Source organism: Tripterygium wilfordii, chromosome 15 (assembly GCF_013401445.1).
Source record: "Tripterygium wilfordii isolate XIE 37 chromosome 15, ASM1340144v1, whole genome shotgun sequence".
Lineage (NCBI taxonomy): Eukaryota > Viridiplantae > Streptophyta > Magnoliopsida > Celastrales > Celastraceae > Tripterygium > Tripterygium wilfordii.
The window spans coordinates 13,924,625-13,939,877 of NC_052246.1; the positions used below are offsets into that span (position 1 = coordinate 13,924,625).

A 15,253-nucleotide genomic window follows, 5' to 3' on the forward strand; every position below is an offset into this window, starting at 1 on the left:
GGACAATTAATTAATTAATTAATTAATGTCTATATATATATATATATAGTGCAAATGAAGAGTAGACAAATCAAAATTATTGGGTGAAAGGGAAAGAAAAGAAGAAGCAGAATAGCAAAAGATGCGCGCTGTTATTGCTTTCTTTCTTCCATTTCAATTCATACCTGAAAACTGAAAAGGGCCGAAAACTCATAAAGTAATGAACTTTAGTTCATTGAATTTGCACACAAAACACAAAAAGTATCATATATGCCATAATTGTTTCAAGACCATCGTATCGTATTATATATATGTCATATATATATATATATTGAACTAAAGTCTGTTCGAAACGTGGAGCTGACCCACTTCCAGCGCCCATATATGGCCATGGACTGTTTAATTTGTGGACTAAACAATCTAACATTCTCCTCTCACCTACACTAAACAGTCGACCTCCACCAACACAAGATAGGAATAAATTGGCACCTACATATATATATATATAGTCACATTTGATAAACCTAGGCTATAATGGCAATGCATGAACCCAATCTTTGTTTGTTTAAATTAGACAGCTAATTCTGTCGTGGCTACACATCACCGAATTAGCTTAATTTTTGTTTAAATAACCACCACCTTATCTTATCTAATGTACCCCACCCTACTCTAGCGAGCACGCTGGATCCTTCTCACATGTTCTTACAACAACTATTATTATTATTATTATTAATTACTCCTATATATATAATCAATCAAATGTAATTTTACGTCAGGAGTTTCAATCACACACTTTTCTAAACCCCCAATCAAATTAAAAAATTAAAAAACTCAATTTTAGTGCACCACAAGGCACAAACAAACTACTCCAATTTGCCAGCCAGTCGTTACTTTATTCTTCACGTCGTCAACACATAAATCCAAAGAAAAGCTAAAGTTTAACGACACACGTTAAACGTGACGGAGCTAAACAAACGCTTCACAATCAAGTCTAAATTAGTAATTAACAGACAGACGAATATCCCAAGGCATATGTGACAAAGAAATCGAATATTCTCCACCAAGATCCCTCCCCCTCCCCCTAATTTCTAGTATAAAGTCTAAAACCCCTATGGGCTCCGGCTCTCAATATAAAATTATTATTATAAATACGCCTTTCTTGAACCTCTCTTCTCTTCCATAATAACAATTCAACAAGCCAAAATACTCTCTCTTTTAATTAATTTGTCCCTTCTTTAATGGCTGCTCTTAAGGCCGTCCACGTCTCCGACGTACCCAATCTCGACCACAATGCTTCCCTCTCCCTCTACTCCACCCGCTTCTCCACAGGTAAGGATTCAATCTACACCCCTTTATGTTTTACATTCATCGGAATCTTTAGCTTAATTTGGACGTCTCTGATTTTTGTTTTTTTTAATTAATTTCTTGGTGCATGGCTTGGGTGGGTTTTAGGGGTGGAGGTGAATAAAGGGACGTATAGGGTTCCCAAGTTTTTGGTGATAGGCCACAGAGGGAACGGAATGAACGTCTTACAATCTGGTGATCACAGAATGAGAGCCATTAAGGAGAACTCCATTATCTCCTTTAACGCTGCCGGGAAGTTCCCCCTCGATTTCGTCGAGTTTGATGTTCAGGTCAGATTTCTTGATCCAGCCTTATTTTGTTATTCTTATTTATATCGGTCTCCTTAAAAAAAAAAACCACTAGTCTAAGTCTATGTTAGTAGTATTTAAAAGGAAAAGGGATTGACTGGGAATGGAAAGTTGGAAACCCACGTTGATTTGTCAGTAAGATCGCCGCGTACGACAAGATTTTTGTCTTCGCCAGCTTATGTTTATCTGACACGTGTCATCTCTAATTTTGAGAAATATAAAAATTATTTTACTATTTGTTAATAAGTTTTAGGAGTTTTTAGTGTTTTACAAAAGGAAAAATTAAAAAAAAAAATCTTAGTGAATACGTGGGCTTGAATTCGATGATACTGATTATGTTTAATTTTGTGTGGGCTCCTCTTTTATTGAAGAAATAAGAAATAATCGTTCAATATTTGAAACAAAAAGTAGTGGAGCTAAATGAAGCAACAGAAACGGAAACAGGAAAGTGAACAGAAAAAGGGGTGTCATTTTGCAGGTGACCAAAGATGGCTGCCCTGTTATTTTCCATGATGACTTCATCCTATCTGAAGATAATGTAAGTCACTCCTTTTTTCTTTGAATTCCTTTGTAATTGTTCAAATCACTGTTTCTGGAAATGAATTTTAAACATGGCTCTTTTAATTAATGTGAAATTTTCAGGGTACTGTGTTTGAGAAGAGGGTGACAGAGTTGACCCTATCAGAGTTCTTGTGTTATGGTCCCCAAAGTGAGGAAGAGAAAAAGGGAAACAAACTAATGAGGAAAACAAAAGATGGAAAGATGATGGAGTGGAATGTTGAGACCGATGATTCTCTATGTACACTCCAACAAGTATTTCAACAAGTAGAGCCTTCTTTGGGATTCAATATTGAGTTGAAATTTGATGATCATATTGTCTATCAACAAGACCATCTCACCAATGTCCTTGAAGCAGTCTTGCAGGTATCAAAAAGAAGAAGAAACCACCTTCTTTATCACCAATTTTAATCACAATATGATTGTACAATTACAAATGTTTGTTTTATGTTTCCAGGTGGTGTTTGACCATGCAAAAGACAGACCAATCATCTTCTCCTCCTTCCAACCAGATGCTGCCTTGTTTGTGAGGAAATTACAGGGTGTATATCCCGTTTTCTTCCTGACAAATGGAGGAACTGAGCTTTACTACGATGTGAGGAGGAACTCCTTCGAGGAGGCCATGAAGTTGTGCCTGGAGGGTGGTTTACAAGGGATTGTCTCTGAAGTCAAAGGGGTTTTCAGAAATCCCGGGGCTGTTAACAAGATCAAAGAGGCCAAGCTCTCTCTCCTCACATATGGCAAATTGAAGTAAGCTTCATGAAATTCCAAGTACTTGAAGATCAAAAAGTGGTATTTTGCATCTATGGGTGTGCTTATATATAATATATATTTTTTTGTTACAGTAATGTATCTGAGGCAGTGTACATGCAACACTTGATGGGGATTGATGGGGTGATTGTTGATCTTGTTAAAGAGATAACAGAGGCAGTGGCTGATCTGATTCCACAGTCATCAAATTTGGGTGATGGGGAGAGTTTGGCCAGTGGAGAAGGGAAGACAAGGCCTCAGTTCTCAGAAAAGGAGCTTTCATTTCTTTTTAAGCTCATCCCAGAATTGATACGGCTCTAATATAAGGCTCTGTTTGCTTTTTGCATAGCTGTTCCCATCTTTTATGGGCCGTGTATATAAACTTACACTTGGTTTTTATTTTTCTTTTTCTTTGTTGGGCTCCAATGTTGTGGTAATGGATCTTGTATCAGTCTTTACCAGCTGTCAATCTTAGTATTGGTGTCGTTGGCCAAAAGGAACAAATACTTCCGAGATGGGCTTAACCTAACTAATAACCTTAACCGCGAAACACAAGAGTAGGTTAATTGGGTATTTATTGGTCCAAAATTTTCCAATGTACCCCCCCTTCACAAGGGAATAATATTTAAGTTAAAACCCTTCACGGTCAAATGATCATCTTCAATTCTCCTGAATCTTTTTTCTCCTAATTAACATTATGCAAGTCCAAGCTCGTCTTTAATATTTTCAGTTTATGCATAAACTATACATATATGCAAACTATCTTTATCTTATCATTACAATCATTATTGACTTGATCGGACCTTTGGTTGACATCTCCTCTCCTCAGTGTCTAACACATCTTTCATTATTTCGCTAATGGCCTCCTTTGAACACTCTTTGATTGTACGTAGATTATTCGAACATCTACAAGTATAAACACATGCATGTAATGATGTAATTAATAATCTTGTGTTCTAGTGTTAATTAGTCTTAGACCAGTTTTCAATTATATATATAAATAAATGCATATGTAAAGCAAATGCAATCATACTCGAGAACCAGAATTTTGTTGACTGCATTTTTTGGTGGGTGCCTTTCTTAGTGAGGTCTAGAAAAGAAAAACAGTAGAAATTAAATAGATGCGTTTCAATCACGGCCAGGGATATGATTCAGGAATCGAAACCCTATGCATATATTATTTCTCTTTTTTTTTTTTTAAATTTTTTTAATGTGATGTGGGCATCGTATCTAGCTAGCTAGCTAGCTAGCTTGCTTTAATTTTGATGTCCTTCGGTATATGTCCATGCTTTTCAATTCCTTATGCGTGCAGTTGGATCTATATTCAAACCCATCACAACAAACAAATGCATATATTATTTTTAATACAACAACAAAGTATATATACATATATATATTCGAGACCTATACATTTTTGTGTACTTGATACTCAATTAATGCAATTAACTATGTCGAACAAGATAACTAATTTATCTAAGCAACTAATTAAAGAATATCATGGCACGACAGCTTTATTATTTGTTAGTGTTGGTGTTAGTGGCACCCCATTATGAATTTATCATAAATAAATATGATAATGTAAAATAAATCGTGGCCGTGTATTTGAGGGAATCTCGTGGGGTCAAATTGTCAACTTTAAGAAGAGAAACCCACCCACTGTGACAACAGAAGAAGTTGATATTGGGATTTTTAAAGGGACTTTATGAATGAATATGGTCCTGTCTTGTCCTGTCCGTCTCATTCAATTTGAAATTAATTAGTTCCTTTCTTGGAGATGAATCAATATACAGAGACACTATCAATCAATGTTTTCAAACTTCTTCGAACACGCATCTACAGTCGTCGTGTTCTTCAAAACCTGCTGCTCGAGAGAGGAAAAAAAAAAAACACGAAAACTAGAAGACATGATTTATTTTTATTTTCTGTTTTAATCATTAATAACCTTTTAGTGTCGATCGTTGTTGACTTTTGCTTTAATTAATTAATAATGATCCAAGGTTTGTCTTTAGCCTAACCCAAAAAGGATTGGGGAAACGCACGAGCATAAGCACCAACCCGACCTATATATATATATATATATATTAGTGAAATGTTTAGTTGAGAACCAAATTCAAAGCAGATAGCCAGATAATAAAACGAAACCCGACCTTTGATTATTTTCCGGCAAAAGGAGGACACGTGGGCACACGTTGTGGCTCTAGCGGCACGAGGGTCTGCTTTTTCTTTGACGGAAAGCAATAATAATGTTAATTTGGGTTTCGCCTTTTTGAACTCCTTCGAAGTTAATTAAGGTCAAGTGTCATGGACACCCCTTATGATAGGATAGGGGTTATTTTTACATGCATCTCTCATTTTGAATTTATAAGAATTAGATCCCTATGCTTTGTTTTCATGTCATGCTCCGTCCCCGTCATTTGATAAACATAACACATAAAACTACGTCATTTTAACTTAATAAAATTGTTAAAAAAAAATCAAATGAAACACCATCTTCTCCGTCTCCTCAAACGCTCCAAAACCCATCTTCTCTAGCATCAATAGACTGCATCTTTTAACATCGGGCATTCAATGTGCTATAGATAAAATGGAGACCGTGGTGTCTGTAACAATTTTATCTCTTACTTCGAATCTCACTTGCAAACAAAGAAGGAGATGTTGAATCATACAATTATATGGTCAACCAATCTAATAATTCGTAGGAGTGGGTGATTGAAACGTCATTAATAGGAGGACAAACTTCCTAACCAGAGATAAAAGATAGACCAATCATTGTTGGATGGCAAAATTATTGGCTTAAGCTATGTTGAGTTGTTCTCCAGTTGGCTTAAGCCATTGAAGCGCTTAAGAACAGACTGCAAAAAAAAATACAGTGAGAGAGAGAGAGGAGAGAGAGAATTGCAGTGAGAGAGGAGAGAGAAAAAGAGTTTTTTAGTAAATAGTGTTTTATTTGGACTTCTTTTCCAATTTTGTTAAGTAAAAACTATGTCGTTTTTGCACTCCACGTTAGTCAAATGATGCCCGGTCGATAACAAAGCACACGGGGTCCAATTCTTACAAATTCAAAACGAATGAATGCATGTAGAAATGACCTCAATCACAAGAGGTGTCCATAACATTTGACCTTAATTAATATTAACGATAAATAACAAAACAACAAATAAAAAAGCTGAAATAGAAGAGAATGGGGGTTTCAACTTTGAATACAGTATATATATAGATTTGGAATATCTTCATAACCTACAAAAAAAAGAAGCTTGTCTTTCTCATATTGCTTTGCCTTGCCAGCCCATACTCACAAAAAGAGTCTGATCTCCTTTGCTTTTGGGCTCTCTCTCTCTCTCTCTCTGTGTTGGCAGAGAGATCATATATTCCATATCTACCTAAATGGCTTCCTTATTTGTCTTCTTTGCTTCCTTTTGAGGCTCATCATCCATCATCCTCAACTTGGTTGAGCCATATAGGTATATGTATATATAGAGATAGAGAGAGAGATAGAGAGAGAGAGAGAGAGATGCAGAGATCAGCAAGCAGCTTAGTGATTAATGGAGGCCTAGGGGTGAGGTTGCCTGTTGGGTACAGGTTCCACCCAACAGATGAGGAGCTTGTAGTTCATTACTTGAGGAAGAAGGTGTTTGATCTCCCATTGCCTGCTTCTGTCATTCCTGACCTTGATGTTTTCCAAACTCATCCTTGGAGTTTGCCAGGTAATTAATTATACATTAGTGAATATTTCTATTTCTCTAGATATTTATATATACACATACATATAGTGTTTATGGAATAGAAAGTAGTTATGAGCCTTTTTTTTTTTATGGCTTGGGGGTTGTTGATGTTAGGTGATTTGAAGGAGAAGAGGTACTTCTTTAGCAAGAGAGAGAGGAATAATAATGACAATGGCAAGAAAAGAAAGAGAGTCAAAACTAGTGATGGGTCTGGTTACTGGAAGCCTAATGGAAAAGAAAGGAAAATTGTGGATCCAGTGAGCAATGAAGTCGTCGGGTTAAAGAAATCACTGGTTTTCTGCCAGTATTCAACCGCCCACTTTGAGTGCAGCACTAACACTGAAACTGAATGGGTCATGCATGAATTCAGGCTCTTTGGAAACCAGGTAAACATTTTGGTATTTGGAAATTGTACTATTTTCATTGATTTATTATCGATCTAATGGATTCTATTATTATTAATATTATTTTTGTGCACGTTGATTTGGAAATTAATGAATTATTTGCAGATATCTATGAAAGCCTTAATGAAGGAAACATGGGTTGTGCATAGCCTGTTTCAGAAGAAAAGAAAGCCTAAAAGACATGGTCATGGTGTGAGAAGCTACGTTCATGATGAAGTGATTGATAGGCCAAGTTTGATGGATTTTATGGTGGAAACTAATGATGATCATGAAGGTCCTCCTCAACCTGCTTCGCCATGTTTTAGTGAAGTCACTGATGAGATTTCATCACGCGGGTATTTGTTAGCTCATGAACAGGAAGAAACCAGCAGCACCAGTACTGCCAATGACAACATTAGCTTTTGTTCTTCATTTTCAAGAATGAGAAATAAGAATTAGAAGCAAAAAGAGAGAATTAAAACGACCCAATTAAGATGAATGAAAAGTTTGTATTCAACTCTTTATTACATGATGTGTGCTACTTCCTATACCGCATGCATATCATTATTTGGAATGTAATTTTTTTTTTCATGAGAGAAACAAAGAAGAAGAAGAAAATAGATAATTTTTTTTTTTTTTATGGGTAGCACATAGCATCTTTCCACATGGGAGGTACATATTCAATATATCTATGCAGAATAATTACTTAAAATATGCTTCCATTATTTTTCTCATAAGTAATTAAGTATTGATGTATTATAAAACTATTATATATTATTTGATTAATGTGCATGTCTTCTTTTGATTAATTTTTTTTTGAAGTTCAGTCACAATTAAATTAAGCAATGGGCTTTGGTTTTGACATGAGAATATAAGATTCTTTTTGTCTGACAAACACAACAATCAATCAATAAGATGAGAATAAGAATAAGATAGCATAAAATTGTCAGTGCTGTAGGTACTAGCTATTCTAAAAGGTTAGGTTAATGTAGCAAGTCTGGACGTCTGGTGAACACAAAACTGTCGCAAGTGTGACATGCATGCAGCAGGACTGGGAAAATGCATCATGATCAACACCGTACCTTTTTGCACTTGATAATATATTCCAAAAACTTGGTGTTGAGGTGGAAATGTTTTTAGTTTTCTGTGTTTCTGGAGATTAAAGGAAATTTTGATAATGGTGATCGAGGCACCGTGTAAGTAAAACCGCCCACGCCGACCACACCGCTATTAACATTTCTTGTCGGAATATAAAATCTTCGTCACCTACTAATAATTAATTAATTTGGTCCCCCTCCCCCCAAATTAAAGTAAAAGTAGGTGAAATCAAATGCTATAAATATAATTGCAGCGTAAAATGATGACTTTTAGTAATCTCTAATGCATAATATATATATATATAGCCAATGGATCAATCATTAGTGGGCCTCCATCATGCGAATACATTAGCAAAATCTTTTCCTGATAAAAGGCCAATTGTTTTTCTTTCTTTATAAATAAAGAATATAAATCATAGATAATTCTAATCAATCATTGATGGCTTAGGGAGAGAAGAGTAATATTCCATTGTCATAATAAATATGGATTATTGAAAAAAATGACATCACATATATTTTGGATATTTTCCTTCAATTTCACAAACGAAATTTTTATTATTTTTTGACATGATTAGTTGACGGGAATTTTCCTAAGAGAAAATGGATTGTGAGAGTGTGTCACTTGAACTAGTAATAAAGCTTGTACATATGTGTCTTTTTTCTATCATGAAGCAACCGGCTATATGAACAATGAAGTCGCCACCAATTGATTTTTAGGATGCAATTGGACATCCATTTTGGTCTACGAGAAAAGTGGGTAAGGGGGTCTATTGAGCGTGGGGAAGGTGTTAGGCACCTCACAACTCCCGAAAACGGTTACCTTCAAAAATGTTTTCCTATTTGACTCTACTTTGTTTTGAGAAATGATTGTATGTCCCAAATGTTTTAATGAGTTTTCCATATGCCCGGAAAATCATGTATTATCAAATGGGTGGAAATGTTCCATTAATGTTAGACCAAGATTTGATTTTAAAAATCTTATTTTTATGGGTTTTGATAAAAAAGAAGGAAAAAAGGGTGCACGGGATCACTACGGCCATTCCCGGCTTGGCCGAAAATAAACTCCACTTGAAGTGGTCTTTGGTAAAAAAAGGGGTGCACGGGATCACTATGGCCATTCCCGGCTTGGCCAAAAATGTTAAATAAAAGACTCCACTTGAAGTGGTTCTGGATAAAAAGATGCACGGGATTACTACGGCCATTCCCGGCTTGGCCGAAAACATTTTACTTGGTATTGGATGAAAAATCCATATCGGAGTGGGTTTTGATATTTTTTGATGATTTGGAAAAAGGCTATTTAGATAGGAACATTGGAATGGGTTTTGATGGTTTTAGAGAGGAGATTTTTGGGAACTTGGTTGATGCACCAAAAAGGCCCACAATCAATGAAAAAAAAGATTCAATTCAAGCCTTACTCACAATTATGTTCTTTATGAGAAAAGAAAGAATCCATTTATGGCTCATTGAATGAGTCAAATATCTTTAAACCCACCGTTGAGTCCGTAAATAAATTCTCCTAATCCCTAAAAACACATTTGCTTTCCGGATCCACGAAATCCAAATGTTTTCAATGAATGCCGATGGAACCCCAATATCTTGAAGGCTCTTTGGTATTTAATCAAAACATAAGGATTCCATAATTTAATCTTGATGTGTTTTATTAATGTGAGACGGCTTGGATTAATTCTAATGACTGTTGCATTCATTTTTTTATTGCACTCAAACAATCCTAGCATACATCTAAGCATCATGGCATAGCGCGAGAAATCAAAGTCCTAGGCATGCATTCTAATGCAATCATCATTCACAAAATCATCTCCTAATGTCTATATGCTTCTAGCACCCTAAACATTTATGTATGCATTTCCACTATTTTCCACTATACTATTACAAAGATTTACATTTTACAAGGATACGTGACAAAAACGAAATTTATACAAATGTACAAAAACCCAATATTGCCCTTGGGACCCATTGCTCCAATCCGGCCCAGATCTTTTAAGTATGTCCTCCGGCGCAAATAGTGTCCAGCCCGGTCCATGTCCAAAATCAAAGAATAGGTCAAATGGATGTCCAAACATAACATCAAACTAAAACCCAATATTTAAGAATTCGCATGCACGTATAAACATATATGGTAATATACACATACATCTACAAACCACAGATACATATATATAAACACATAAAATATACACACATAACCCACGGTCTATATAAACACCCATACCTACAGTGTATATATACATTCAAGCAAATCCATTCATACACAACATAAATATATATATATATACATACAGCATATATACACGTACAAACACACATGAACTCATAGACACGCCATATATATATATATATATATATATATATATATATATATATATATATATATTATACACTCCACGTAACATATCATATATATATATATACACATCACATATGAACAGATATAAACACATACAATATATATATGCATACAGAAATCAACATATGTCTACATAAAATGCAAGGGCACAAATACAGCGAACAAATCCAATATACAAAATATACAGAAACCACATACATGCATACAGGAGGAAGAGTCTCAAATATGGGCCAAATCTCAGTCATTCATCAACATAGAACAAACATGACAAACATGAAAGGGAAACAGAGACCAAGAACCCAAAGAAATTCAGAAAATGAATCTAGAAAATGAATCTGCAATAAAACGAAAACAGAGCTGAGGAAATGGAATCCAGAGAACCAAAGTGTATATGAGATATTACCTTCTTAGAACAATAGAAAGTCCTCCTTTTCTTAGAATCAAAGTTCTCCTTGAATGACGAAAGGTTTTCTCCCCCACTCTCCCTTGATTTTGGCTCTAATTCTCCTCCTCTCCCTCGGCTCCTCTCTCTTATTCTTTTTCTTTCCCCAATTTGTGCCATCTTTTTCTTCCTTTCACACCCGATCCTACTGCCTCCTTTTTCTTCCTCCTTTCCCACCAAAACCTTTCTCTTTTCCTTCTTTCCACTACCTTTTTCTTTTACCCCTCACTTTCGGCTACTTTACCCTCTTTTTGTTTTTTTTGTTTTTATATATATTTTTTATATTATATGTTTGTATTTTTTGGCCGGACGAAAACCGGGTACTACATATCACTATCGTGAATTCTTCACAACATCGATTCTGTTGGTGTGTTCCAGTGACACATATTTGGTGCACAATGATAAAACTCTTAGATCTAGTGGAGATGATCTTTCTTGATAAAGGGAAAGCCAAAAATCTTGATGTAATCCGTGTGCTTTGTTTTGCTTTTGTTTTTGTTTAGTTTGTCCGGATTTAGCCTACGACAATGTTATTTGGGTACATCTCAGTGTTGTCCGGTATTTGTTCTTCTATTTTATAGCTCCTCTAATAGTGTTTGTAGATTTTTAGGCAGCTAATGTGACGGTAGGTGTAAGGTTTAAACCTTTATTTAAAAAAAATTCATTAAACCGAATCAAAACAAAATTAGAAAGAAAAAGTGAGAAATGGAGGGATTAATGAGAACCATCGAAAGAAAACCGCATGGTTTTAACGGCTTTTGAAGTTTGAACAGAAAAAACCTCCGATCCCTTGTAATATCCCTCATTAGCATTATCATCTCCGAACAACCCCCAACTCTCTCTCTCTCTTCCTCTGCCTCACATTGAGCTTAATCTCTGGATTTTTTCATACTCCTCCTCCTTCATGGGTTGTGGCGTATCAAAGTTTGAGGTCGAAGAGGAAGACCCCAAGTCCGTCCATGTTCGGAGAAGCGATCGTCACGCCAGAATTCCCAAGACAAAGGTAGAGGAGGACGATGTAGTCATTGAACATGAAGAGCATGCGCGGGTGATGAAGAGGGTTGTTGGTGCTGATGAGAGACCAGAAGTAGTAGTGGAAAAGGATAATATTAATAGGGAAGAATTAATAGAGCCTAAAAAGGTGGTTGTGGTAGTTCCTCCACCCACGGTGCAGGTTGTTTATGGCGGCGATGAAAAGGAGGAAACACCTGGGAGGGAAGATTCTATTTCCTGCAATCCTGGGTCACCAAGTTTTAGGGACTATTGCATTGCTCATGACTCTGGGGATGATGAAGGTTCAATTAATTATTAGGCGTCACCAATTAATTATCTCTCAACATTATATACACAATCTAATAATGTATAATTGTTTTGTTTTTGTAGCAGACGATGAGGAATTTGGAGCAAAAGAAGAGAAGATATCTACCAAGGAGGGACTTCTCAAGGGTGGCAAGGTACAAACTCTAAAATTCTAATTAAATTCCATTGATTAATTCGTTCTTGTCGTAAAAACGGTAGCCATTACCACCACTATTACTTACATTTTTCATTGAACGCGAACTGGATAAAGCTTGCGCATGGCGCCTATGTTAAAGCTTCCATTTTTAAAGAGTAATATATATAGATGGAAAGATATAGATTAATGAAGGATATAATATTGTGTATTAATTACATTTACAGGTATCAGGGACACGGGCGACAAGGAGGAGAAGAGTTAGGGGATTGAGAAGTGTCCTACACAGGGGAAGTGCTAGCTAATTTAATTTAATGTGCTTGTACAAATTATTAAAGATTCTTTGTTGTTGTTTATATATTACAGTCACACGCGTTGTAGTATATATGTTTGTCACCTTGCGAAATTCCATGAAACATCCAGCTAGCCTTCCCATATTGTATATGCATGGGCCACATTATATTATTTACTTTCTTTTCATGCTAGCTAGAATTGAGCTTCGGCGGCCCAAATTGCCATATCAATGTGTTGCTGCTTATAACTCAAGTAATGCAACCTTTTGGCCTTAGAAAACGACTGTCGATATGATCTTCCACTTGGAATTCTTTTTTGTCTTTTTTTTTTTCTCCGTGCATTAGCCTAATAGCCTTGGAGAATATTAACTTTTCTTGAGAACCTTGGGTCATTTGAACGCACCAGTCAGTCGGTCACCACCATGCATGAACAAAAAAAAAAAGAAGCGATTCTGTGGAAAATAAAATGATTTAAACCATAGAATAGAATAGAGATGAGATGATTACAGTTCGTAAGAACATAATCTTTCTTTAATTAATTGCGCATCATATCCCTTCATCAATAAGACAATTAATACCCTTGGCCTTACTAGAATATAATATCACACTATTCACAACAAAAATAATCTTCCCATTGAGATAGCCCAAAAGTACTTTTTAATTTCCTCAATGTTAGAAATATTATTATGTTTTTAACAAATGATGACGATGAGAGTATCCATCTATTACAAAATGTTGTTTTGGGCCGACCAATATAGCAATATTGTCTGGGGCATCATGATAAAAATACCCACCACCAGTTACGGAATATTCAGTTTGTTAATTAACAGAGTTAAAACATGCACCTATAATATCCATCCTATCAACTAAGGTTGTTTGTTTCTGCGTATTATGATCTTAATCTCTAGAGTGATGTTAGATTATACAAGTACAACTCATTTCCTTCCTCGTCCGCCTTAAAATAAGTTAATAATCAAAAGCTCAAAAAGGAAAGTGAATGAAAATAAGTTAATATTCCTTTGGTCAAAGTCAGTTATTTCTTTGGGGCTCATCGTCATCAATGTCTGACTTCATTTCTCATTTTCATCTGATGGGAACCGAAATGCCACGTCATGCATCCTAATATCTAATCCCCTTCATTAATTATTGATCTAACAGCCCTAATCGCGAGTGATTGACAACCCCTACAGACTGCGTGATATTATTCCAAGGTTAAGAACAAAATGTATAACAAAATGGGACAATATAACAAAATGTATTGTGAGACTGTGTATTGTCTAGGTGATTGAGAATGAGAACGAAATGTTAGAGCATCCACAGTGATGCACCAAATATCCAGCACTTCAAAATCATTCTCTCTCTTCTCATCTATCCTACGTGGCACAATTTAATTGGATGAGTGAATCACACAATATACATTATTCATCAACACTCCATACATTCCAACACTTCATACTCACTTTCTTTATTTTCTCTCTCTTCCTTTTTATCATCTCTCTCTTCTTTTTCATATCTCTCTCTTCTTTTCATCTTCTCTCTTCACTATTCATCACCTCTCTCTTCACTATTCATCAACTATATACATACTCCAACTCTCAAGTATCATTTTTACACAACTAAATTTTCAAGTGTAATTTTTCACCCATTGTGTGTATGTAGCACTATATTTATCAAAAAAGTAACATTTCAAGTACTTGAAATACACTCCATTATACCCATTGTGAACATGTAGCACTTAACTTATCAAGAAAGTATCATCTCAAGTACTTCAAATTCTTCCCATTGTGGATGCTCTTATTTGTATTGGAGCAACCACAATGATGCAATATTATTGGGGATAACAAAATGTATTGGGAGAGATGTTTTGTTGAGGTGGTTGACAATGAGAATAAAATGTTACATACGTTCGTATAATTATGTAAATTTGTTGGTTTAATTTTTAATGTCATAGTTGTGAGGTCCAATATTGATTTTTGGTGTATTTGTGAGTGTCATTTGAGTGTGACCCATGTTAACCATGTTCCATACTTGCAAGTAGAGCTCAACAAATTTAGGACACCGAATACCATCTATTGGGACCATTTTTCTCCATGACCAAGGCACATCGAATACCATCAATAGGCCATTAAAATGCAACCATTGTGAGGGACAATTTAAGGGGCCATGGATAGTTTTTAGTTTTTTCTTATTGGGTCGTGAAAATTTCTTAGTTACAATAGTGTCAATTTATTGGTTTTATTTTGGTGGGCGCATGAGGTTTGCTTGGCCCCATGCTTGCTTGCTTTTATGCAAAAAAAATAAAAATAAAAATGCAAAGTACACTTCCCAAAAAGCAAGCAAATGACACAAAATGTTACATGCTTGTAAGTTTGACCCAACAAAATATAAAAATTGAAAGACCTTTTTTTAGCCATGGTTATATACCTTCCATTCTCCATTAAAACTCCACCATTGTAGTTACTGAATGTGCATGGAACTTCAAATGCCCATACGTTTGTTTATGGCTGGCCCCACAACGCGCTCACACACATTTTACACTAAAATTAATATTAATATTGT

The 15,253-nt window shown here is 35.5% G+C and overlaps 3 protein-coding genes across 3 annotated transcripts; all 3 read left to right on the plus strand.

The window, feature by feature from the left end:
* Nucleotides 1–1,105: 1,105 nt before the first annotated feature.
* Nucleotides 1,106–3,338, plus strand: LOC120016989 (glycerophosphodiester phosphodiesterase GDPD1, chloroplastic-like). Its single transcript, XM_038870016.1, has 6 exons — nt 1,106–1,308; nt 1,432–1,613; nt 2,110–2,169; nt 2,274–2,555; nt 2,647–2,939; nt 3,035–3,338. The coding sequence occupies exons 1-6, from the start codon at nt 1,218–1,220 to the stop codon at nt 3,258–3,260; spliced, it is 1,134 nt and encodes a 377-aa protein (XP_038725944.1). The 5' UTR covers nt 1,106–1,217; the 3' UTR covers nt 3,261–3,338.
* Nucleotides 3,339–6,194: 2,856 nt separating this feature from the next.
* Nucleotides 6,195–7,722, plus strand: LOC120017267 (NAC domain-containing protein 83-like). Its single transcript, XM_038870433.1, has 3 exons — nt 6,195–6,643; nt 6,776–7,047; nt 7,171–7,722. Exons 1-3 carry the CDS (start codon nt 6,451–6,453, stop codon nt 7,501–7,503), a joined length of 798 nt encoding a protein of 265 aa, XP_038726361.1. The 5' UTR covers nt 6,195–6,450; the 3' UTR covers nt 7,504–7,722.
* Nucleotides 7,723–11,763: 4,041 nt separating this feature from the next.
* LOC120015989 lies at nt 11,764–12,849 on the plus strand. Its single transcript, XM_038868527.1, has 3 exons — nt 11,764–12,243; nt 12,335–12,402; nt 12,629–12,849. The coding sequence occupies exons 1-3, from the start codon at nt 11,853–11,855 to the stop codon at nt 12,704–12,706; spliced, it is 537 nt and encodes a 178-aa protein (XP_038724455.1). The 5' UTR covers nt 11,764–11,852; the 3' UTR covers nt 12,707–12,849.
* Nucleotides 12,850–15,253: the final 2,404 nt, after the last annotated feature.